At 46.2% G+C, this 22,665-nt stretch overlaps 3 protein-coding genes across 7 annotated transcripts; 2 read left to right on the forward strand and 1 right to left on the reverse strand.

Annotated features, from left to right (window-relative positions):
• Nucleotides 1–3,763: 3,763 nt before the first annotated feature.
• LOC125729008 (inosine-uridine preferring nucleoside hydrolase-like) lies at nucleotides 3,764–7,625 on the forward strand. 4 transcript variants are annotated; one of them, XM_049005569.1, is made up of 6 exons: nucleotides 3,764–3,910; nucleotides 5,220–5,404; nucleotides 5,717–5,896; nucleotides 6,081–6,192; nucleotides 6,507–6,643; nucleotides 6,897–7,625. In XM_049005569.1, the coding sequence occupies exons 2-6, from the start codon at nucleotides 5,228–5,230 to the stop codon at nucleotides 7,221–7,223; spliced, it is 933 nt and encodes a 310-aa protein (XP_048861526.1). In that variant the 5' UTR covers nucleotides 3,764–3,910; nucleotides 5,220–5,227; the 3' UTR covers nucleotides 7,224–7,625. The 4 variants fall into 4 exon arrangements, with proteins under 4 accessions (XP_048861526.1, XP_048861528.1, XP_048861527.1 ...); XM_049005571.1 differs by lacking the exon at nucleotides 3,764–3,910 and adding an exon at nucleotides 3,920–4,341; XM_049005570.1 differs by lacking the exon at nucleotides 3,764–3,910 and adding an exon at nucleotides 4,353–4,977.
• A 1,221-nt stretch (nucleotides 7,626–8,846) lies between these two features.
• Nucleotides 8,847–12,578, forward strand: unc50 (unc-50 homolog (C. elegans)). 2 transcript variants are annotated; one of them, XM_049005574.1, is made up of 7 exons: nucleotides 8,847–9,003; nucleotides 9,354–9,441; nucleotides 10,014–10,294; nucleotides 10,723–10,843; nucleotides 11,222–11,361; nucleotides 11,654–11,761; nucleotides 12,128–12,578. In XM_049005574.1, the coding sequence occupies exons 3-7, from the start codon at nucleotides 10,015–10,017 to the stop codon at nucleotides 12,262–12,264; spliced, it is 786 nt and encodes a 261-aa protein (XP_048861531.1). In that variant the 5' UTR covers nucleotides 8,847–9,003; nucleotides 9,354–9,441; nucleotide 10,014; the 3' UTR covers nucleotides 12,265–12,578. The 2 variants fall into 2 exon arrangements, with proteins under 2 accessions (XP_048861531.1, XP_048861530.1); XM_049005573.1 differs by lacking the exon at nucleotides 9,354–9,441 and having other exon boundaries at nucleotides 8,853–9,003.
• Nucleotides 12,579–13,145: 567 nt separating this feature from the next.
• On the reverse strand, nucleotides 13,146–22,659 carry LOC125729006 (alpha-1,3-mannosyl-glycoprotein 4-beta-N-acetylglucosaminyltransferase A-like). Its single transcript, XM_049005566.1, has 13 exons — nucleotides 21,484–22,659; nucleotides 19,883–20,016; nucleotides 19,194–19,240; nucleotides 18,708–18,821; nucleotides 17,976–18,051; nucleotides 17,404–17,518; nucleotides 16,859–16,989; nucleotides 16,614–16,721; nucleotides 16,205–16,398; nucleotides 15,732–15,810; nucleotides 15,440–15,494; nucleotides 14,977–15,089; nucleotides 13,146–14,772 (listed from the first exon to the last, which is right to left on the reverse strand). Exons 1-13 carry the CDS (start codon nucleotides 21,923–21,925, stop codon nucleotides 14,746–14,748), a joined length of 1,635 nt encoding a protein of 544 aa, XP_048861523.1. The 5' UTR covers nucleotides 21,926–22,659; the 3' UTR covers nucleotides 13,146–14,745.
• Nucleotides 22,660–22,665: the final 6 nt, after the last annotated feature.

A 22,665-nucleotide genomic window follows, 5' to 3' on the forward strand; every position in this document is an offset into this window, starting at 1 on the left:
CATGGTTCATATCAAAATGGTAAGCGCTAAAAGCTGCTATGGGGAAGTCCAACATCTGAGTGCCATTCCTCAGTACCATAGTGACTGTCACTTCCACCTTTTCACTGCGGTGCACCTAGTTGCCCAGGGCCAATCAAGTAACTAGGTAATTAGCTAACAAAATAAATCCAAAATTCCTCTACAGGGCATTTTGGTGACCAAAATATTTTCAGGTGAATTTCCATAGATTTTTTTTCCTGCAAATTTAAAATATGCTGCATCACAAGTAAATAATAATGGGAATTTCTTTTTTAAATCTCTTTTGCACGGTTCACAGCCAAAATAAGTGTGCAAAGAGTGAGGTCTTGCTGATCAGCTGTGTGCACGCTTAAAGAAGGGGTCCGAGGGGTGACGTAGGCACTCTGGGGGGAGGGGGGGACTGTGAAAATGGTGTCACAGCCCAGTGCGGCTCCATCTGTCGCGCAGTGATATCTGTGATTTCTGGAAACCCGGCAATTCATCCTACTTGCTGCTCAGTCGGCTGTTACTATTTGTCCCCCCCTGCACCCCCACCCATCCCATCAGTGACCATGTTAGCCAGGCCTGTTTCTCAGGTTTTATTTTGGTTTACACAACTGAGCATGTCCCAAACACCCCCTTTCAGAGTCATTAAATCTCAGGAGGGGGCTTTACTGAGATGTGGACACACAAACCACCCCAGCCCCCCATTTAACTGAGATTTACAGTCTCTTAGCGAAACAGGCTTCCTACAGTCATTCACTCAGCCTGGGTACTGCTCCCCCATGCTGTCTGCCTGCTTTGTTTTTCCTGCCAGGCTACTTCAGCTCATGCCAACCCCCCCCCCACCCCGCACCACCCACACCCTAAGCTTCACACTTGTTGACCCTTGTTGACCCAGCTCAAGATCCCCCCCCCCACCCCAAGATCCTTTGGTACCCAAAGACAAAACGTGACTAAACTAACCAATCAAAGCTCTTGTTGATCTCTGCTGGTCCCCATATAAGGTCTTCCTGTGCCTTTTGTCAATGTTGCGCCCAGGAGGTGACAGTGCTCTAACACTCTCCATGTCCCATTTATGCCAAGCTGTGGGCACCTAAAACAAATCAGTAACAAAGCTAAAAACTATGTTTTTACTGCCAGTGCTTGTGAGTTTTTTTAGAGGGAGGGGAGCCTCCCTTAAGTGTGCCTGTGGTTAGTGGCCATTAAGCCCCATAGCCTGAGAAATGCTCTTCTGCTCTGCTAACTTACCTCAGTCTGTAAGATGGCTGGGATTTGCTTGCTGGAAAACTCAGCTGTACCTCCAGTGATCATTGGCCAGTGGCAAATGTTTGTTCACAGTGGATTTGACCTCGAACCTGTCAGTCAATCCAATGAAAAAACGGCATGGTTCCCACCCATCTGGAAGTGATGTCACAGCCAGACACCTATACAGCAGACAAGCAGATTGACTGAGAGCTAAATGCTGGTTGGGTTCGACAGGCTCACAAATCAACGGGCACAACTAAGGGAAAAATAAACATTTGGTTCTTCGCTTAGAACCGATCTATCTTTCGCCTTCGCTCTTGCTAAAGAATTTCAGGGATGCGTTAAAAAGAGGAATATTCCAGTAAGAACCAGCATCTTGTATCCCCTGGCCTCTGTGGATCAGCCTGTGAGCTTTATTGTTACAAAAAGGAGCTTTAATACCGGCAAAATTTTACATCAAATGATTCTTGACTATATATTACAGAAAAAGGATTCATATGTATCATGAATGACATAACTGAAGGTGCTGTTGTCTAAAAGCATGTCGCAGCACGCTACGCAACCCTGATCTGTGTTAATAAACCAATGTAGAGATCTAGCCGCTAGAACTGTGAAATGCCTTTTATGTTGTATTACTTTGCTGTGTACAATGCTCTGCTACAGCACCACATTCTGTTTTATGTTCATTTTTATTCTCTAGTCATTACCTTAACGGTTTTCCTTTGCATTTGAACATATACTCTGTGTAATTTAATGATTTAATTTACAACAAATCCACCTGCAATGGAGAATGTGCTGAATTCGATTTTGTATTTATTTTACAGTTAACAGAACAACTGCCCATCTATGCTGTAATATGTGCCCCTTCCCTAACTCTTTCCACAAAAAGTATTATCTAATAAAAGGATTTCATTGATTTATTTTTGAATGGTTTCTCTTTCAGCTGCAGAGCACCCAGCAGTCAGTCTATATAAATTTCTAAGCCTGATAATGCAGATTTACGAATCCAGTGAGCAGCAAACAGTCCTTGCTTTCATTCAACCTCTGACCAGTAGAAACAAACATAGACACTTCTAACAATCCACACAGTAAAGAAGCGGAATATGCAGCCCAAAACTATGTACTGTTGCAATTTCAGAGAATAGAGATACAGCGGTATCTTGGAACACGAACTTAATTAGCTCCAGAAGGCTGGAGATCCAAGTCTAATTTCCCAGTAAGAAAGACGGTAAATGAATTTAATCCGTTCCAGACCCCCAAATGATTGGCTACTTAAATTTATCTACCTACCTAACTAATGATAGAAAACCATTAACAATCAATATAAAACTAACACACACTTGGAAAAAAAACGCACATACAAAAGCAACAAACATGAAATAAATGATAATTCCACACTCAGAAGCGAGAGCGCATGAGCACCACCTTCAAACAGGCCCAATTCTTCTTAAGTTTTACAGTTACTCTCACTACTTCCCTCTTTGGTTTGCTGCTCATTTCTCTCGTAGGGGGCAATATTACTGCATCACTAACGGTTCTGTAGATCAGTGTTTCCCAACCTTTTTTGAATTGTGTACCCCCTGAGAGATTTTCTCATACCACAAGTACCCCCTTTGTCAAATGTGTTGATGATTAAATAAAAGTAGAACGTACAACTGATTATCAAATTTAAAACATTTTATTAAATCTCCATAACTTGAACATTTAATTCATTAAGCAACACATCCCAGATAGATTTTCTTTCTATACCAGGGCACAGCTAATGGAATGGCTGATAATATTTACCCATCATCAGGGAAATTAAATATAAAAATTTTTTCCACGTACCCCCTGTAATGTGCTCGCGTACCACTAGGGGTACGCGTACCCCCGGTTGGGAATCACTGCTGTAGATAAAGCAGAAAAAAATTCACACCGAACACAGTAACGCAGCTTTCGCACTTGGGACTCGGTCCAGAAGCACCGCGACACTGATAGCGATTCATAGGCATCAGCATCCCAGTAGATTCTTATGCTTTTGTTTCAGCCCATCAAGTTTTAGCAGTCCTGTTTTTGTTTGGCAGTGTTCCGAGTTTTCTCGAAAGGGAAAGGCAGAAACACGAGCAGAAGTAAACAGGAAGAAGATATAATTTCCAGGATGAGATATGGGCACGCAAGATTAAACAGTACATTGTTTTTAATGATGAAACACACTGATGGCAACTGTGTTTATTGTGATTGTCTAGAGTCAGTCGAACATGTTATTCTGCACTGCCTCAAATATCACACGCAGAGACAAAGATTAATCACACATCTGTCACCACTTATGGATAAGGCTGGATTTACAGGACGTTTTACAAAGAGGATCGGGTGCCGTTTGCTTTAAACGATTTTTCGAAGGGGTCAAGCGAGTGTAGTATATATGTGTTTGTGTATGTATATATGTATATCTTATTATTATTATTATTATTATTATTATTATTATTATTATTATTATTATTATTACGTTTTCTCTCCTTGCTGGGAGGTCCTGTACCACACTCCAGTCCAGTCGGTGGCGGTAATGCTCCGTTAAAGCTGGTTTCCATCCGCCATAAAAATCGAAAAAGAAGAAGAATTTGCTAGCATCCTCATCGTGTCTGTGCTCTGATCGCGCAGTCGGAGAGGCGAATCGGCTACGACGCAGGTCTCCTTTATTCATTCCTGGATTGACGTTAATACTTTAGATTAAATCGCCGCTGTGAATTGTCAGGATGCGCACAGAGCGAATACTGAAAAGCGGGGATTAATGTCCAGCAAGCATTATTAATGCATACTGATTAGAATGGAGAAATGCATGTTTTCACCTACATGGTTTGGCAGTCTTAAATATTCTAACAGGTTTGCTGAAGACCCCGAATGAGAATGGAAAGTAAAATGTAAATCATGTGTCAAATGAGTTAGTGACATGGCGGGTCGTATTGTCATCGGCGGTGGCGGATGTTGGCGAGTGCAAGATAAATATCTTTGTCATAAAACGACGAGACAGTGAAACGTCTGTTTGATCAAACAAACATTGACTTACTAGCCAGCAGGGTAACATTAAGTTTTTTTTCACCTTGTCCTTCGTCTAATTTGGTGAGCAAGCTTCATTTCCAACTCTGGGTACACTTGTGTATACAGTACCACCAAATGTTAGATTCTCAAAAGACAAATGGACGTTTTGGTCAAAGGGGAGAAAACTCTGGACACACCAAACGACACTCAGTTGTTCTTCAGTACGATGACCCCAATCACACCTCTTATTTTTACCTTTATCTGCTTAAATATGCTCTGCCATTTTTGAAACCTTTAGTTTACTAATTAAATTATGCTATAAAGCATTTTTTTCTAATGTTCACTAAACTTGAAAATGAAGCTGGATTTTAGTGAACAAGCCAAGATATTTATCCAGTGGCAGATAGAGCTTGTTTTAATGACATTTTTTCCACCCTATACTTTAATTGGTGGAAATGATTCTTAACCATTGCGGTGTCTGAATTTGGAAGAAGCTATGGATGCTTGTCTGTGACACTTAAGGAATTAGGTGGGGTGCTGTGACAGGTGACCTGGCCCCCACAATGCCCCGACCTAAATCCTGTAGGGCTTGTTCGGGATAAATTGGATGGAAGAGTGAGAGCAAGGTAGCTAACCTGTGCCCAGAACTTGTGGAAAGTCCTTCAGGACTGCTGGAGAAGCATTCCAGGTGGCTACACCTATAACTCTGAGAAAATTGTGAGATGTTGAACATTTCTCTTGGTCCTTGCAGTATTCAATATGTATGACTTCATTGTCTCGAGGCCTTTTAATATAAGGTGAACAAAATAACTGAAGTACAGACAAATGCTTTAAAAGTTGGTGTGTTCACTCGTTAGACTGGTACTGAATATTGATCTTAATGCATTGGTGAGCACCAGTGAGGCTCACATTAATTGATAGCCTGCATGTTTTGACTTTGACCAAATTGCTTCATTCAGGTCACAGCATGGTGAAGGTACTGGTGGATGTGGACTGTGGGGTGGATGATGCCTCAGCCATCATGATTGCTCTGGCTGATCCCATGGTCCAGCTCCTGGGTGTCACTTGTGTCAGTGGCAACACGACTGTGGAGAATGTTTGCCGGAACACGCTACGGGTCCTCAAGGCTTGCCAGTGCCTGGAGGTATGATGTGTGTGAAGCATAGAGGGAAATTCTTGCTCTTCAGTGGAGTTTTACCATGGAGACTGCAGGTTGGCTGTAAGAAAGACCAGCTTAAGAGTGTCACAGACCTCTGTACTGCAGCTTGTGATGATTATAGGGGCATAAGAAGCAAAAGTGACATTCATTTGTGCAGTTTAATAATTACAGAAGTTCAGAGTCTGGTAGATAGAATTGACAGGTGCTTGAGGTGGGAAGCTACGTTTATGACTGGTAGCAGTTCTCATAAGACTCATCGCATGACCTGCAGATGGCCTCTCTCTTTCCTTGCTCTAGATCCCTGTGTTCCGTGGGGCCTCGAGGCCTATTCTCGGCAACGTGCTGACGGCAGAGGCCTTCCATGGGAAGGATGGGCTGGGTGATGTCCCAGACCCCGATGCTCCAGGCCTGGAGCTGATCCAAAAGGAGGGGGCAGTGGAGGCCATGATCCGGATCGCCAACGAGCATGCAGGAGAGGTGGGTACCTGCAGAATCCATGCATGTGTATTTAATAATATACATTTCTATTGCTTGGAGACACTGTTAAAGTTGAGAGTAGGGTCATGTTTTCAGAAACTGGGTAGTTGATGAGCCCAAACAATTATGATGTGTTACTTTACACTAACTTTGAAAATAAAAAATATGCTTTTGTACCTCCCAGGTGTCCCTAGTGGCAACAGCCCCTCTGACAAACCTGGCCTTGGCAGTGAGACTCGACCCCACATTCCCTAAGAAGCTGAAGGGTCTCTATATCATGGGAGGGACCACTGAAGGCAAGGGCTTGATTCTAGGGTTGAAAAATTCTGGGAATTCTCCCATTAATCCCCATATATTTCTGGTAATTCCCCTGGAAAATCTCAGTCTTAGAATATTTCCAAAATTGCCCAGTTTAACTTCCCATGGAATGGAAAGTTTCTGGAAAGTTTCCAGAAATTTTCTCCTCTTTGCAACCCCACTTGATGCCCATCTTCTAGTTTGTCTCCCTCTTTATTGACTGTCTAGCATTCACCATTATTGGCTCTGACAGCTACACAAAGGAATATCAGTCTTGGTGCTGCTTTGTCAAACTCTCCGTGCGTGTCTGCAGCTAGGGGGAACTCCACAATGTGCGCCGAGTTCAATTTCGCCGCCGACCCAGAAGCGGCTTACATCGTGCTGAATGATTTCCCGTGCCCTACCTACATAGCGAGCTGGGAGTTCACCTGCATGAACATACTGCCTTGGGTAAGAGCCAAAACACCTTGAGGGCTGAACTCTAAAGAAACACAATGTAGAAGCAGTTAAATGTTTCTTGTATGCAGTGCTGAAGATAGTACTTTGAAATTGGATACATTTCCTGGACACCTGTAAACTCAAAATAGTATGATAAGATAGAGAAGGTAATATGACATTTCAGTTTGTGAGGATGTGACATGAGAGGTGAACGGTAAACAGAGAGAAAAAGGTTAATTTGCTTTCTGTTCGTTTGCTTTTTCAGACGTTTTGTGATCAATGGTTGGGCCAGGACTCTGAAAAGGCCCGCTTCATGAAGCAGATCTTCCAGTACAGCAAAGATGTCTCTCAGAAGAAGGGGGAAGCAGGCTTCCTGTTTTGTGATCCGTTCGCCATGGCGGCGGCAATCGATGAAGGGTTTATCACAGAATATGAGGAGGTGCCGGTCACCGTGGAGCTTGCGGGCATGTACACGCGAGGTATGATGGTCCTGGACAGGGTGAGCTATCTCAAGAAGGAACACAAAGCCTTCATCCTGCAAAAGGTGGACATGGAGAAGTTTAAGAACCTCTTGATGAAAGCCCTTGAATAACCAGTCAGAACGAAGACGGTGCCCCAAGCAGTTCAGCTGGCCAAGTGGAAGATGCATGGAAATAGGGTAGAACACATTCTGGGGCCTGGCCAGGAATATTACTGCGTAATGAAATACAATAAACCATAAAGAATACTCTCAGAAGCCAGTGTAGTAAAGAATATTGTTTAGCACTGTAAACATCTAATATGTAAAATACAATATAACCTTGTAACTTTTAGAGAATATTGCCCACATTCTGCCGATGAATATGTACCTTAGTCAGCTCTGCATCTTATCGCTATGTTGATGGCCCAAGAGTTTTACTGGATCATTATTACAGAATCACCTGGGTTCCCACGATACTTCTGTGTGTCTTGCCTGGACTTTTATCACAGTGCTCTCTACCATGAGTATACAAAACATTGTGGAAGCCATTTTGTTGCAATCTTTTTTTTTCCAGAAGGTTCGACCAAAAAAGACAGGGAATTATACTAAAGACACCTGGCAGCGAGGATTCTGAGCCCCCGATGGGGGGGGCACAATGGTAGCAATTGGTCCAGAAAGATGGTGCTTGGGACGCCCCCCGTGACGAATATCTTGATATGAAAAGTGTATTTAAAAAGTTTAATTCACCATGGGACACGCTCCTGCAGCGGGTCTGGCCTTGGATGTAACCTGAGCAGTGTGGATACAATAAAAGACTGACTTTGGGATGCTACACAATCTGCAATTCTGACTCCTGATTTGGCTTAAAAGGATTAACCACGACAGTAGCAATGACAAAACAGGACTACAGTGATCCCCGCCTATCATGGAAGATGCGTTCCAGACAGATCAACGATAGGTGAAAATCCGCGATATAGAAAGACCATATAAATATTTTTTATATACATTTTAAGCCTTAAAAGAACCTTCCCACATGCTTTAAACATATGTTATTAAAACACACTTTGTAAACATATATATGTGGATGTCGGGCTAAGGATATGATTAACATAATAATAATATGTAATATGTGTATAAATATATATACACACATCGCAGAGAACTGTGACCCGTCGAGGGAAGTAGTGGGGGGGCTATAGCTGAACCGCGACATAGCGGGGGATCACTATTAAATACCTACCCCGTTTTGCCATTTGCTGCCCTATTCTGCAAATTGCATTGGTGTGGACCTGGGAGACTGTCCATTTTAGATTTTGACTACCTGAGTAAAAAAAATACTAATTTCTTGCAATTATTTAAAAGATTTTGATCGATGCCAAATTCTGACAATCTCTTCACTTACATTTAACGCAGCTTTCTACCTTCATATTTGTCGTATTTGTCTCCCTCTAGTGTAAATGTTAAAAATTTCTAAAACCAATGTACTGAACATTTAGAACTCTGACAATGAGCTTTTGAAGATTTTTAGTCTCTTTTTCAAAGTTAATTAATCCTAATATGAAAAGGATATATGTCATCTATGTATTAAATACGCATTTAAACCCATTTACATGTACATCGTAAACTGATTTTTCCCATAGGTCTCGATGACATGTAGAACGCGCAGCATGATGGGATCCCGGAAGACCCCCGTTGGTTTTTAACGGTGTGCAAAGGATTGTAGTTTTTCAAGGCGCATCTCAGCTAAATGATTGTCTGGATTGGACTACATTTCCCAATCACGTGAGCAACAGACATCGCTTCCGGGTGTCTCAGACGTGGTCTACGTGTTCGGTTTTGGGACTGGCGCTTGGTACCTGGAGCGAGGAATCAACGTTGTAGGAGCTCCAGAGGGCTTTTGCTACGTTTACAGGTAATTTGCAAATGCAGATTATGTATCTTATTTAGTAGCCACCGTCGAAGCGCATCTTTCTATGTCATCAGTGTATGTTTGAGTTACTGATGGCCTGCAGTAAGCAGGGTGTCCGACTAGTAGCCGATAGCCTCTTAGCATTCAAGGGCTGTAAATAAATGCGAGGAGCTCGAAATTTATGATTAGCTGACCTTAATACTACACGGGTATTTCCTAGGTAGTAACCATTACTGATATTTCCAGTTTTTTGTAGTAGTATAGTGTAAGGTATTGATAAGATGGTCATATCCGGAAAGGCTACCTGCGTGAACTGACAGAAGTGGCTGAAAGCAATAAAATATCACACGCAGGCGATATAATGGAACAGTGATCGCGCTGCAGGGATTACAGAGAAGTGATTATCAACTGCTCCAAGTAATCCCAGGGACCTGTGGTAACGTATGTAAACCGTCAGTACAGGAAACAAGCATCCGGGGGTTGTGGCTAAACGCCCAAATTACCCTGAAAAATGAAAATTGTGTGGTATTAGTACAAGAAAGCTTGCAAAGCTCTCAAAAGCAGGGTTATCAAGTTTGGTCAGCTGGCTGGAGTGAGATTTTCAGCTCGAGACAAGTTTACACACGTATTTACATGTTTGTAAGAGTTATTACCTTGTAAATAGTCTTTAGGGATTGCAAACTACTCCAACGCTTTTCATGTCTGAAGTATTAGGTGTATAACGGAATAATACAGATTTGCCATAAGGTTTCTTGCGTGAGCATGAGAGTCTGAAAGTGTCTCTCTCTCGCTGGATGTGTGAGAGCTGACAGCCCTGACAATGTGTGATGTGAGTTTGTCCTCCAGGCCAAACGGGTACCACGCCAGATGTAAGCATGACAACTTAGAACTGATGAAGAGGCATCAGATGTAGCTATATACATACTAACACGCAGAAGTCTGATAGCGGTTGTAAGGTGGCCCTTTGCTGATTGGTTGGTTTCTGCCTGACTCCTCCCCCTACTGTTTCCCAGCATGTTGCCCACTACCAGCTACTCCCCGCTGAGCACGGGTAACGGCAGCCTGAGCTTGCGAGACGCAGCGCGCCACACGGCGGGCGCCAAACGTTACAAGTACCTGCGGCGGCTCCTACATGTGCGACAGATGGACTTCGAGTTTGCCGCCTGGCAGATGCTCTACCTGTTCACCTCGCCGCAGAGGGTCTACCGCAACTTCCATTACAGGAAGCAGACCAAGGACCAGTGGGCCCGAGACGACCCCGCCTTCCTGGTGTTGCTCAGCATCTGGCTTTGCGGTGAGGCCTGATCCCGCCCTCTGGGGGCGTGACCAATTTTGCGTACATTTCCCTCACATTCACACACATACAACACCATAGGGGCAAGTATGACAAATATGTGTCTTAATTATTGTAATGTGTATATTTTTGTAGAATTAATTCTTATATTTACCCATCTGACTTAACTGACTAGGGACCTGTATCATGAAGCAGGATTTCTTGCATAGCCGGATAACTTATCGTATTTAGGTAGTCTGGGCTGAAATGCCAGTGAACAAAGATAAAGTTCATTTATACTGGGGTACCTTAAATCCTACAGGTTGTCCAGTTGAACAAGAAATCCTGCTTCATGATACAGATTCCCAGTTTGGCTGTTCCTTAGTATATGTGTATATCTGAAAGCAGTGCCCTTTATGTGAACATCCCCCTGCTCTTGTCACTGGCAGTGTCCACGGTGGGATTTGGTGTGGTTTTGGAAATGGGTCTGGTAGAGATGATGAAGTTGCTGCTCTGGGTGGTCTTCATCGACTGTATCGGCGTGGGTCTGCTCATCTCCACCCTCATGTGGTAAGCTTATACGCAGTAGGATGTCCGGGCCCTAAAGCGTCCGCCAGTTCTTCCTTTGGTTTGGAGACTCACGTTGCCGTGATTAGATCAGTAAGAACGAATGTGTTTTTCCCCAGACTTTTGCAGTAGATGGCGCTTTGCCTCGGACACCCAGGTAGTTCATGTTTTTGCTTCCTCCCAGCTCCTTGCCAGCCGGCCCACATTTTTGCTCCCAGCAAAAACATGGACTATTCTGGCGTCTCCAAGGGACAGGTTGATAAACACTGACCTAGAGCTGCTGTGGCACGCAGGGATATAGTTCAGCTTCTCAGATAGAGCTTCCTGTTCTGTGTTTGCTGAAATGTCCCCCCCCCCCCCCCCCCCCCCGACTTGCTGCAGGGTCGTCACAAATAAATACCTGATGAAGCAGCAAAGTAAAGACTACGACGTGGAGTGGGGCTATGCATTCGATGTGCACCTGAATGCCTTCTACCCCCTGCTGGTCATCTTGCATTTCCTCCAGCTGTTTTTCATCAATCGTGAGTCCCCTGATACTTTCCGGCTCACTGTACCCTGCCAAGTAATGCATGACTAATCGCATTGATGTTTGAATCCCAAGGGCTGCAGTTGTACCTTTTTCGCTATCTGCTTGTACTTGAATTTAATAGCTTACTGGCAAACTCAACCAGTTAAATGTCTTCAGATACCTCTGGGCCAGGTGGTAACAGAGGCCCAGCCTGTACGCGAGTCTCCACTTTGGAAAGGCACGTCATTGGAAAACGCTGGGTCAGATGTGCTGATGCTGACTGATCTTCATTCACTGTGTTGCAGACATTGTGGTTATAAACTCTGATTGGTTCCTGGGCTACTTTGTGGGGAACACCCTCTGGCTGGTTGCCATCGGTTACTACATTTACATCACGTTCCTGGGCTACAGCGGTGAGTTTGAGGACACTCTGATGTTCTGTGTGTGTGTGTGTGTGTGTGTGTGTGTGTGTCACGATCCTAGTGAACAGCTCAGTATTTTATGCGTTGGCATATAGCCGTTTTACATGTGCAGACAGTTTTGGACAACAGTTCAGCATTAATCGAGCTTCCTGTGCAAGGATTGCTGAGGTTTTCTACAAGCCTACAGAAGGGTTTGTCAGCTCTTTTAAATCAACGGGAAATGCCACCAATGAAACTTAGAAACCTTTCTACACATCTATACGGAATCGTACTTTTCACCGTGTATAGCCTTTGCTTGCTCTGTGACTGGTCACTTCCTCCCAGGTTGTTGCTGATTGGCTCTTTGCTCATCCACAGCATTGCCCTTCCTGAAGAACACTGTGGTGCTGTTGTACCCCTTCGCCTTGCTGGGCCTACTTTACGTCCTTTCCCTCTGCCTGGGTTGGAACTTCACTAAGGGCCTCTGCTGGTTCTATAAGTTCCGGGTTCAATAATTGCGACGTGTTGGGACTTGTATATACGTGATCTCCGGGACTGTCATGGACTGGGCTCATCCCAGGACCCTCCTTTTGATTTTTTTTGCCTTTCCTTTTTGGAGACTTGTAGGAAGGAATTGATTTTTGTAAAGCTTGTAAATAACATTCTCTGTAGATAAAGTTATGTATTGTTTGTGTAAAAACAAAAAACTTTTCAGTTTATTGAAGGGTGTGAGACAGTAAAATTGAATCTGTGCGTTTTAGGAGGGTGTTCTGAATGTACATTCCCGATTGCCTTCCCAGAGCACCTTAAATAAAAGGTTTTTAATTGAGGAGATATTTAGTGCAGTGGATCAGGCTGGACCAACATTAGCAAAGATATCAGAAAGCTGGAAAAAAATAAGCACTGGATTCGCTATGGTACTCAACCAGGACCATCTGAAACAGACTAACCACTGGACCTAATCATTAATTATAACTAATTAAAAATGAAGTGTTTTGCTCAGGAAAAAGTACAGCATAATTACAGATGCAAACAGCAAAATAAAGTCGTTTCCTTTTCCCTATGAATTTTGCAGATATCACCAGCTCAGTGGGGTCAGTTACCAGTACTTGTATTGTGTGGTTTTAACCTGTAGGGGTCACTAAGAAGATAGGGTACAGAGCAAGGGTGGCTGTGTTAGTGAACATCACATGGGATGGTGAACAACTAAAAATGAATTATTAAAAACAGAAATCATGAGGTAAAAGCGGAACCCCCTTAATGCATTTTAAGCTGCTGGGAAAAAACCCAACTTAAATAAACGCACAGTCACCTGATTGGCAGTTTCTGCTGCAGTAATACCTTAAGTGCAGCACCTCCCGAGACGATATTTAAGAAGTCAGCCGGCAAACTGTAATGGGAACAATTCCTACTTTATTTCTGCAATATCCATGGAATATCTCTGACATAAGTGATGAAGGCACGAAACCTGCTTGGGGTTGCTGGAGGGCAGTATGCAACACCCTCTCCACCTTTACCTTGCTGAAGCTCACAAGCGTGTGACTGATGATTCAGGAGCAGAACTTGAGCGGGGGGTGGAGGGTGATCCCTGGCAGTGGGGTGGAGTCAGGGGTGTTACTAAGGAAACCACCACTTTGTTCATCAATTGGAAAGAATAACTTAAATTTTATACAAAACTCCTCCCCAGCCAGACCCTACCCTTCAGTACAAGAGCACCGTTTGATCACCCATCATATACTCATCATTAAGTCATTGCTTCCCTTCTGAATATGCATTTGTCTTCATTCGCATTTAGTCGTCTATGATCAGGTGACCTCGCCCAGACATCATTGGTAAGTTGGGCAACTTCGAACATAGAGAAAGCCAGTCAAACCCCAGGTCACCATCCTCTGGCTCAAAGTGAGCAGGCACGTTAGCGACAACACACATCAGGATCATGTGACTGCAGTGCAGCAAGGTATCCTGGGAAATCGGCAATGGCTACTTTGACACTGAATGACATGGCAGGCTTATTTTCACATTTACAAAAAAACAAGTATATAAGGAGACAAAAAAAAAAAAAAACTGCCCCTGTCCTTCCTGCACCCCCCCCCCCCATAGTCCGCCCACGCGGTACGCTGTACAGAGCGAGGCCCCGCCCCTTACGGGAGGTGTGGCAGTTAAGGCACAGGTTTGGGACACGCCCACTCCAGTACCGCGCTGAGCCGCAAATGTGGCAAAAAGCCTCAGAAGATTCGTTCAAGAGAGAAAAAAAATATAAAACATCTGTCAAGTTCGTCACAAAAAGAAAAAAAAAACACTTGTATAAATAATACAAGTCAATAAATAAGAGTATAGTTCCTCCTCAAGGTTTCCCCATAGCTGAAGGGTCTTAGTCTGCTTTCTGTGAAAGTAAATAAGGTCTGATCATCAAGTACTGCAGTACTTGAAAGAAAAAAAAAGTAAATGATTAAACCTACGACCACGGACGGACTTAAATTCGGTACGACGGATTTCTATTTACATGCTAAAGTCAGAGAGATCAACCGGACTAAGGTCAGATCAGATTTTCCACTTAAAGCAACACTTTGGCAAAAAAACAAAAATGTATGTATATATTTACAGAAAGTTAGCCTTCACCCACTAAAGATAATGGCAAATATTTGGAGACAGCTGCCACATCAGCAGCAGCATACCTATCAGTATGTCTTCATCCTCACAGGCAGCCTGCTTCTCCTATTGCTCCTCTTTTAGTGCAATAACATACAAAGTACCCCCTCCCTCACCTTCAGCAATGAGACACCCTTCCACTTAAGCAGCCACACCTGCGTCACACGTCTTGGGAATTTTCCCTCGAGTATTTTTTTTTTTTTTTAAACAGTAGTGTTCACATTCGCTCGAGGTAGAGCTTGGGAGCGGCAATCAGTGTTTGGCAGGAAGTGCCACTGGAGGGCTTTCCATCGACGTCTCCATGCCTGGGAGAGGCCCCGCAGCGCCCCCTTCTGGCTGGAGGCCAACTAAGTGGTCACTTTCTTGATGTGGATCTAAAAAAAAAGGGGGGGATTAAAAGAAAACGAGATAAAATCTCCGAGCTGTGGTCAGCTGCCCGTCTCGCGTGCTGTGGTGATCTCAATCTGCTGCCCCCCCCCCCCCCAAACAGAAAGGCGGCATGCAAGTGGAAGGCAAAGCCAGACAGCCATGCCCAGGAGGGGTGGGCGGGGGACCAGTCTCTAAAAAGGGAAGCTAACCTCACTCAAGATGGCCCACACGGCAGAGTCCTGAAGCACGGAGAGGCGTAGCGCCACCACAGGGTTGAAGGTGGGATCGACAGACGCCTCTGCGACGCCGTTCTCAAAATGACCTGGTGCACACAGACACAGACAGACAGGTTACTACTACACTAAATGCGCCAGACTTGCTTGTCTACACCACAGACTGACTGGCATAGTTAATCCAATCAGTGTGGGGTGTCTCCTAATTTACATAGATTAGGGAGGAGCCAATAACATACTGAGATTGTTTCTTTGCCCTGCCCCAGCTCACCACACACAGCAAGCTGCCTGCAGTGGGAGCGGAATGTGCAATGTGAGCTGCTCATCTCTCTAGGCGGGGGCTCCGAGGGCCCTGGGCCACTGGGTTTAATCGGGTCGGGCTGCACAGTGGGGCAGGTTACTGGGCTTCTGGTGTGTGTTGGGGATCCAGTGTACTCACCGATTCTGTAGAAATGATCCTCCGTCTGTTTATATTTGGTCTGTAGTCCAGTGTCCTGGAAGACAGATAAACCGTTCGCAAAAGAATTTTTTTTAGAAGTAACAGATACATTACAGGTCAATGACAGCACTGCAGGCTTGTAGGTAACCAAGGTGAACACCTGGGAAATGGTACAAATCACTATAATAAAGTCCCCGCAGATTAGCCTGCAGGTTACAGAACCCAAGAACAACCCAAGTTGTTCTGGATCAGCGTGTCTCCCAAACAAGACACTGTAATTGTCTTTACTGACCGAGAACGGCAGAACCTCCACTGTGGTGTTCTCGATCTTGTCACCAGGGTGCTCCTGATTTCCGCTGCGGAACAGATACCTGCCAATCACAGCACACGTTAAGGAGGAGCCAATGACATACTGAGATTGTTTCTTTGCCCTGCCCCCTGCCCCCTGCCCCAGCCCACCACACACTGCAAGCTGCATCCCCCCTCCCCAATCCCTCCCCCCAGGAAGGGCGTGAAGGGTACCACTCCTCGTGGAACTAATCCCAGCCCAGGAAAGCCAAGCGATTCAGAGCCATGCCAATGTAAATAGGAGGCGATGTTCTGTGTGTGTAGTGCAGGTTCTTAAGGAGAACACAGACTTGCTTTGTTTTTCGGTGTGAGGTTCCCCTTTGAGTACCGACATACCAAGGCTCACGTGAACAAAGACACATACCAGGAAATCCGTACATTCAAAAGAATGAGAGTCAAAAATCCTGTGGGCCTCACCTCTCAATGCTGACGGGCCGGTCAAACTTGAAGAGGATGTAGTCACCAGCAGTGGGAGTGATGGCCCAGAAGAAGTCCTCCCCCAAGTAGGTCTTCTCCAGCGTGTGACCCTGGTACACCTTCAACGTGGTGGACACCTCTGCAGGTGGGTTCACGTGGATCTTGTGGAGCAGCGGCTTCAGGAAGTCCTTGTCCTAGGAAGGGTGGCAAGTAGAGATTACCCGGGCTATCAGCTAAGGGGATTGGATAGTTCAGCTGTCACTCTGAAACACGAGCCAATCACCTTGCAGAAAGCAGAGGGATTACAGGAATAAGAAGGAAGTGCAGAGTGGCAACAACACACCAGTATCACACAAAGCAGATGGCGCCTGAATGTGAAGCAGAGAGGGATGGCGCTTGGTGACATTACCGTCAGCTTCTGGATCTTTCCAGCCAGAGAGGAGTGCAGTCCCACGTGCTGGAACAAGGAGGGCCGGAAGCGGACACGCAGACTGGATTTCTGCCTCTCACAGTGCTTCTACGAGGACACAGAGCAGACAAGTCAGGCACGATCTTCTCATTGAGCAGAGATGCTGGAGAGCGAGAAACCAAAGAGGTGAGGGTCACAGCCGGCCTCGTCCCACCGGTCCGTGTGACTCACACACAGGGCCGTACCGTGTCCTTCTCGGGATTGCAGACTTTGACCCAGAGGATGTGGTCGAGCAGCCAGTCGATGGGTTTCTCCTTGTAGAACATGAAGATGAACTCCACAATGAGGTTGAGATCTGGAGCCTGGAACATCTTCCCTGGGGAGGGAAAAGCAACATTCCATAGTGTATCTGTGCTGTCGTCTGAGCAGAGTCACTCTGCAGGCTGTGAGAATTCTCCGGATCAAGACACCCCTCTGGGGCTGCATTTCCCTTCCTCATTACGGAGCTTCAACTTTTCACCCTGCAATCATCCTCCGCTCAAACATCACGACACAGCAGTGCAGCAGTGCCCCCCCCCCCCCAAAGGGCTGAGGAAAGACTCCCTCCCTAACCCTCCATGAGAAGATGAAAGGGTCGTGCATCTGCAGCCTTGGAGCTGCTCCCTGAAGAGCTTCTCCACCCCCATGGGGGGGGACATGAGAGAGCCACCATGTAAATAATTCAGCACACGCTCGTTAGCCACCTCGTTAACCACCCCACCTCGTTAACTGGGGGGGGGGGCATCCTTACCGATGAATCCAAGTTGAGAAAATTCCAGGATCATCCAATCTTCAGAGGCGAGCTGAACAGCAAAGTTCTTCATGGTGGCGAAGTAGTTGGGCTTGGCAACGATGTCATCTTCCAGCTGATGGAGGGGGCGGGACAAAAGCTCTCCATCAAATCACTTCATCACATGACTTGGGTGTTTTTTTTTGTTTTTTTTTAATCGCTGCACAAGAAGAGTTCATTTGCCGCAGTGGTGCTGAGAATTCACAGAAATGCTGCTAAACACCTACATTCCCACTGCAACATTTATTAAGTCTGAAGATTTCCGCATTCAAGCAGAAATCGACAGAATTTCATATGCTAAGATGCCCTTCAGCGTGATGGAATTTCGTTGCCAAGGTAACCCGGGATAAGATTTTGTAGGAGTGTTCGTGACCGAGGCGCGTGTCGCATGCAGCTCATGCCTCTCTAGTTTCTAGCAGATAGCAATGCATGGACGTGCCCCATATATCACAAAAACAGAGAACGCCGACACGAAACAGAATAACAGAACCAGAGCATCTGGTGCTAAGTGCTACACCAGCACTGGTACGCACCTGCACGTAGTACACGCCTTTGCTCACTGCGTACATCATCAGGAAGGAGTAGTCCAGATTCTGCTTGGTCCGCCACCTGTTTGGATCGAAATCATTGAGAGAAATGGTGGTAGAAGATAGCTGACTACTCAAGTGCCTTCCGTGGGGGGGGGACTGAATGTGCACGGGATTGGGGGCAGCGGGCACAAGTTGGCACATCGAAACAAAACCCACTTCGACATGCCCAGTGATATGCCTTCTAATGTACAGATTCATACATGTATGTGGGCTAGGAACGGGGCGGGGGGGGGCACCCAGCGCACAGATAAAGGAGAATGAAAGAGAAACACACCCACAAACAAACAGAGGAGCTGAGTCATCAGCCTGATTAAAGAGAAAAAGGAAGAAGAAAAAAAAGGAATAGTTTTCAGAAATAGAAAAGGGAACCAGAAGAGAAAGCAGTGGGTGGATGACAGACAGTCAAGTATGTCACACAGTGAGAGTGGCATGTATAAATGTTAAATAAAGGAAACAAGTCCTACTTCACAGCTTCTGTAAATTCCTTTCGTTCTACAGCTTTTGTGCTGTACAAAGGACACTCGAGTGATGCGAGTTAGACCACATACATAAATGATGTAACTAACCGGAGGGAAAACCCCCCCATAGCCAAAACTGCTGGGCTCATTACATCACAGGCAGCCACACGATGCTGATCAGGTCACACGGCACTGGCCTCGGGGTACTGGCCCTCACCGAACTCGCTCCTTGGAGTCGCCAAAGGTCTCCTTCAGGTTGTTGAGGTCAGGGTAGTAGCTGGCTGGCGGGGAGATGACCTCTAGAAGACCAGAGCTGAACTCCGCGGAGAACCTACCAGAGAAGAAAGCGTCTTAGGCAGGCTTAGGGGCCCACGTCCAGCCCAGACACCCACGCCGTGCAGAACCTCGGCAGGGAAATACAGCCTACACCTTAATCCACGGAAACAACTGGAAACCCCGATTGTGGAGGCGCACTGAGAAGTTTCCAGAAGGGACAATTAATCGTAGGGGTTTGTGGATCTCCTCACAAGAGATGTGGCACCGCTGAGATCAAGCCCATTACAATACACCTGCTGCATAACCCAGAACTCTTTGCTAGGTGATCCTCAAATGCATCTTCTCATCGATACATCAGCTTCAAAGAATCCCTAGTGCAGAGGAAGTCGACAGGCTCCGAAAGAGGGAACGTGAAAAATCACTCAACTCCTTCTCCAGGTCGTCAACGACGCTGCGCACATAGTCTGTATCCGTCTGTGGAAAAAAACACACTGGGGGTAGCTCAGTGACCAACACCAGCACCACCGGGGGTGGAGGTATTATTCACATAAAAATTAACCGATGATTAGATTCTCATTCCCATCACAGGAACTTTTCTGAGGAACCAAAAACTATTCAGGAGCTCAGGAACTTCTGTCATTTTCCCACCACAAGAACTCGGCCCAACTGTAACTTCTGGGGTCCTGAATTAGCACGGTCCACCTGAAGACGATGAGGTAATCTCATGCTTTTACTGTCATTTTTTATCTTGTCATATGTTCAGGTAGTATAATTTTTATAATAAATGTACATAAACTGGTGAAAAAATGCTGAACAATAGTTAACAAAAGGTCACAGTTCCTGTTTTGCGGTGGGAAAGTGGTTGGGAGCTGCAAAAGTTCCCAGTTGAGACAGCCTAGGGACTCGGAAGCAGGTTCCTGAATAGTGGAATGCAGAAAGGCAGGCCAATCAGAGACGAGGACGACGATATATGTACTGAGGCAAGACTAAAGATAAACTGTGCAACTTAAACATTTCCTTCCTGTAGAAGTATGTGGGATGGAACAAGATATGACAAAAAAACAGAAGTATGACAGGCAACCGCCATCTGACCTGCCCCCCCCCGGCGATACTCACCTCCCCCACGAACACCACCAGCACGCAGTCCTGCCGCTCATCGGCTGAAAGCTTGTCCACCAGCGAGTGCAGCGTCTCCGCTAGGTAAGACTTCACCTTCCGGCGCACCGTGGGGATCCCCATCACCATGGAGACTGCGGGGGAGGGGGGGGGGGGGCAGGATGAGCCCACGGTGTGCCCTTTAGCGGGTACCACGTGGCCCGGCTCAGAGCCCCGCTGGCCTCATGCTGAAGCTCACGGATACCTCCGGAGTTCCCCTACACTGCAGGCAGCCTTGCAATGCTGCTGTATTCAAGATGGTGCCCCTCCAGCCTCCTGATTTCCCATCATTCCCTAGACCAAGTGTAATCAGCTCTGTCACAAACGCTAATTCATTCATCTGTTAAAAGGCAAATCTATAACTGCAGGTATTTCCTTTCTCACCTAACAGTTGCTGCTGTTTTGCGTCCATGAAATTCACAGGTAAACCGCGTCACTAACCAGAGCACTAACTGGACGGACAGCGCCCTTGCCGTCTCCATTGAGGTACTGAGCTATAAACAGGAACACAGGGGTTCCAGACCAGGGGAAAGGCTTTTCACCCCCGCAAGTGGAAACCTCACACCGGAGGGGGGCTCAGCCATTTCGAGAGCACTAAGGAATGTCGGTAACAGTCCGGCCTACTGCTCGTAAGGTTATGTAAGGATTATGTAAGGAGGATCAATCCGTGGCACCCCCATTTAAAGGGGCACACACCTTTTTGGCAAATCCCCAGAATGCACTTTGCTTCCTCTGGATTTACAGATGGCCGGCGTGTATGGGGAGGGGGGTGCTTATCTGCACCTTGGGTATTATCCTCCTAATGGTTTCCTGCACAAGATTCACTGGAAAGCGAGTTTAATGTGTGCTTGCCATTGCACTAAAAGCAATACATCTCTAATTAGGGAGAATAATGCGGCTTCTGACTGTATTAAACATTAAAAGGGGGCCGACTGACAGAGTGAAAAGAAAATAGCGAGTACATAGAGGGGGGGTTTAATGTCCCCCGCCAGGGTAAGGAGGAGAAACATTCTGGGGCTGGATACGTTCTCTAATGAAAGAACATGTCCCGATTTAAAAGCTAAAAATAATCCCCCACCGGAGTTCTTCCGTGGTGGTGAGCAGACCGGTGACTTTGACGGGGGGGGGGTCACGATGGCCGAGGTCAGAGTCGCCTGGTCCAGCAAGTATACACCACGTTCCCTGCCTTTTGTCAGAGAGTCAGCTACAAAGACCAGGCCCGCCAGCATCCCTCTGCATTGGGGGGGGGGGGGGGGGGGGGGGGGGGGGGGGGGGGGGGGGGCGGCTGATCATGAAGGGACTGATTTAACGTCGCCCGTTTGTCCGTGGGAAGCGTCTCAAGGTTAAGTCTGCACTGCATAGCAGGTCACTCTATAGCACTGCTTCCCAGTGCAGTCCTCGGGGACCCCCAGACAGTCCAAGTTTTTGCTTCCTACTGGTCTCCGCTAGGGAGCAAAAATGTGGACCATCTGTGGGCCCATGAATACCAGATTGGGAAACACTGCTCTATGGCTTCGAAGCTTTATGGGAGGCTTCGGGATCCCAAGACGGCAGAGACTCACCCCCGGTCCTGCCCAGCCCCACCTGTACGGCAGGGCGGAGGCTCTCCTCATTGTTGAGAAGGTGAGGCAGGTGATAGTAGATATTTGGCACCTGGAGAGGTTTCTTGTGAGCCAGTTCTTTGAGCAGCTTCTGGGTTTCAACTGAGGAGGAAATGAAGTCCATGGTCACGACGCCCCGTCCGTCTGCATGCTGAAGTGCGCGCATCCCCTCTACCCACCCTGAGAAGTTACTGAGGGTGTCCCTGCTGCCATTGGTCTCTGCGATTGCGCGCCTGAACTGCTCCAGGATGTTGTTCAGCTCCGTGGAGCGTTGCAGTGTACGGTGCTCCGCCACGCGGAGGCGTTCTTTTAAGGCATGAAACTCCCGTTGGTAGGCTATCAGCTTCTCTATTGGGGGAGGGGGAGAGGCACACACACAACAAAAAGTTACCTTAATACTCATCGACCCCCATATCCCGTGAACATCCTCTGAGGTCTGATGTTTCGAGCCTGTCGCTTTAAGAGTCTGTTGACGTAGAAAGCGCAGGGCGACCCGGAAGGAGGACGAAATCAGACAGCATGAGACGCTGAGATTGTGGGGTGGAGAGTTCAGAGTTCCTAGTCAGAAATTTCAACTGGAACGCCACTCGAAGTCAGAAGTTCAGACTCGAAAAAGTCGGAGGAACTTTTGCAACAGGTACTTACATACTGTCTATTAACACTTTGTCTTTTTTATGACTCATTAAATCAGTCGTACACACAACCACTACCTGTGGATGTGTTGCTATGGTGTTTTTATGAACAAAACATTGCATAATGCATTGTTATCAACTGATATGGCTAACAATGGTTAATAGTTAACCTGGCTGGGGCCTGTTTCAAAAAGCAGGAATTCTTGCTTAGCTGGACAGATTCAAAGTGCAAAAAAAAAACTAAGATAAAGGTCATTTAAACTGGGGAACCTTAAATCTCATGAGTTATCCAGCTAAGCAAGAAATCCTGCTTTTTGCTAAATGCCTTTCCGACTTCTTGTACAGGAATGTAACTCGGATGTGATGTCATCCCAGCTTCGATTTTTGATCTCCGAGGTAAACAGAACTTAGCAATATTCACAAGTCTGAGTGAGAAGCTGACAGGATGTATCAGGAAGTCAGGGTGAGATGCACCTCCCTGCAAAGGGCCAGCGAGGGGGCGGGGTCACTG

The sequence above is a fragment of the Brienomyrus brachyistius genome, unplaced genomic scaffold (genome assembly GCF_023856365.1).
Source record: "Brienomyrus brachyistius isolate T26 unplaced genomic scaffold, BBRACH_0.4 scaffold401, whole genome shotgun sequence".
In the NCBI taxonomy this organism is placed as follows: domain Eukaryota; kingdom Metazoa; phylum Chordata; class Actinopteri; order Osteoglossiformes; family Mormyridae; genus Brienomyrus; species Brienomyrus brachyistius.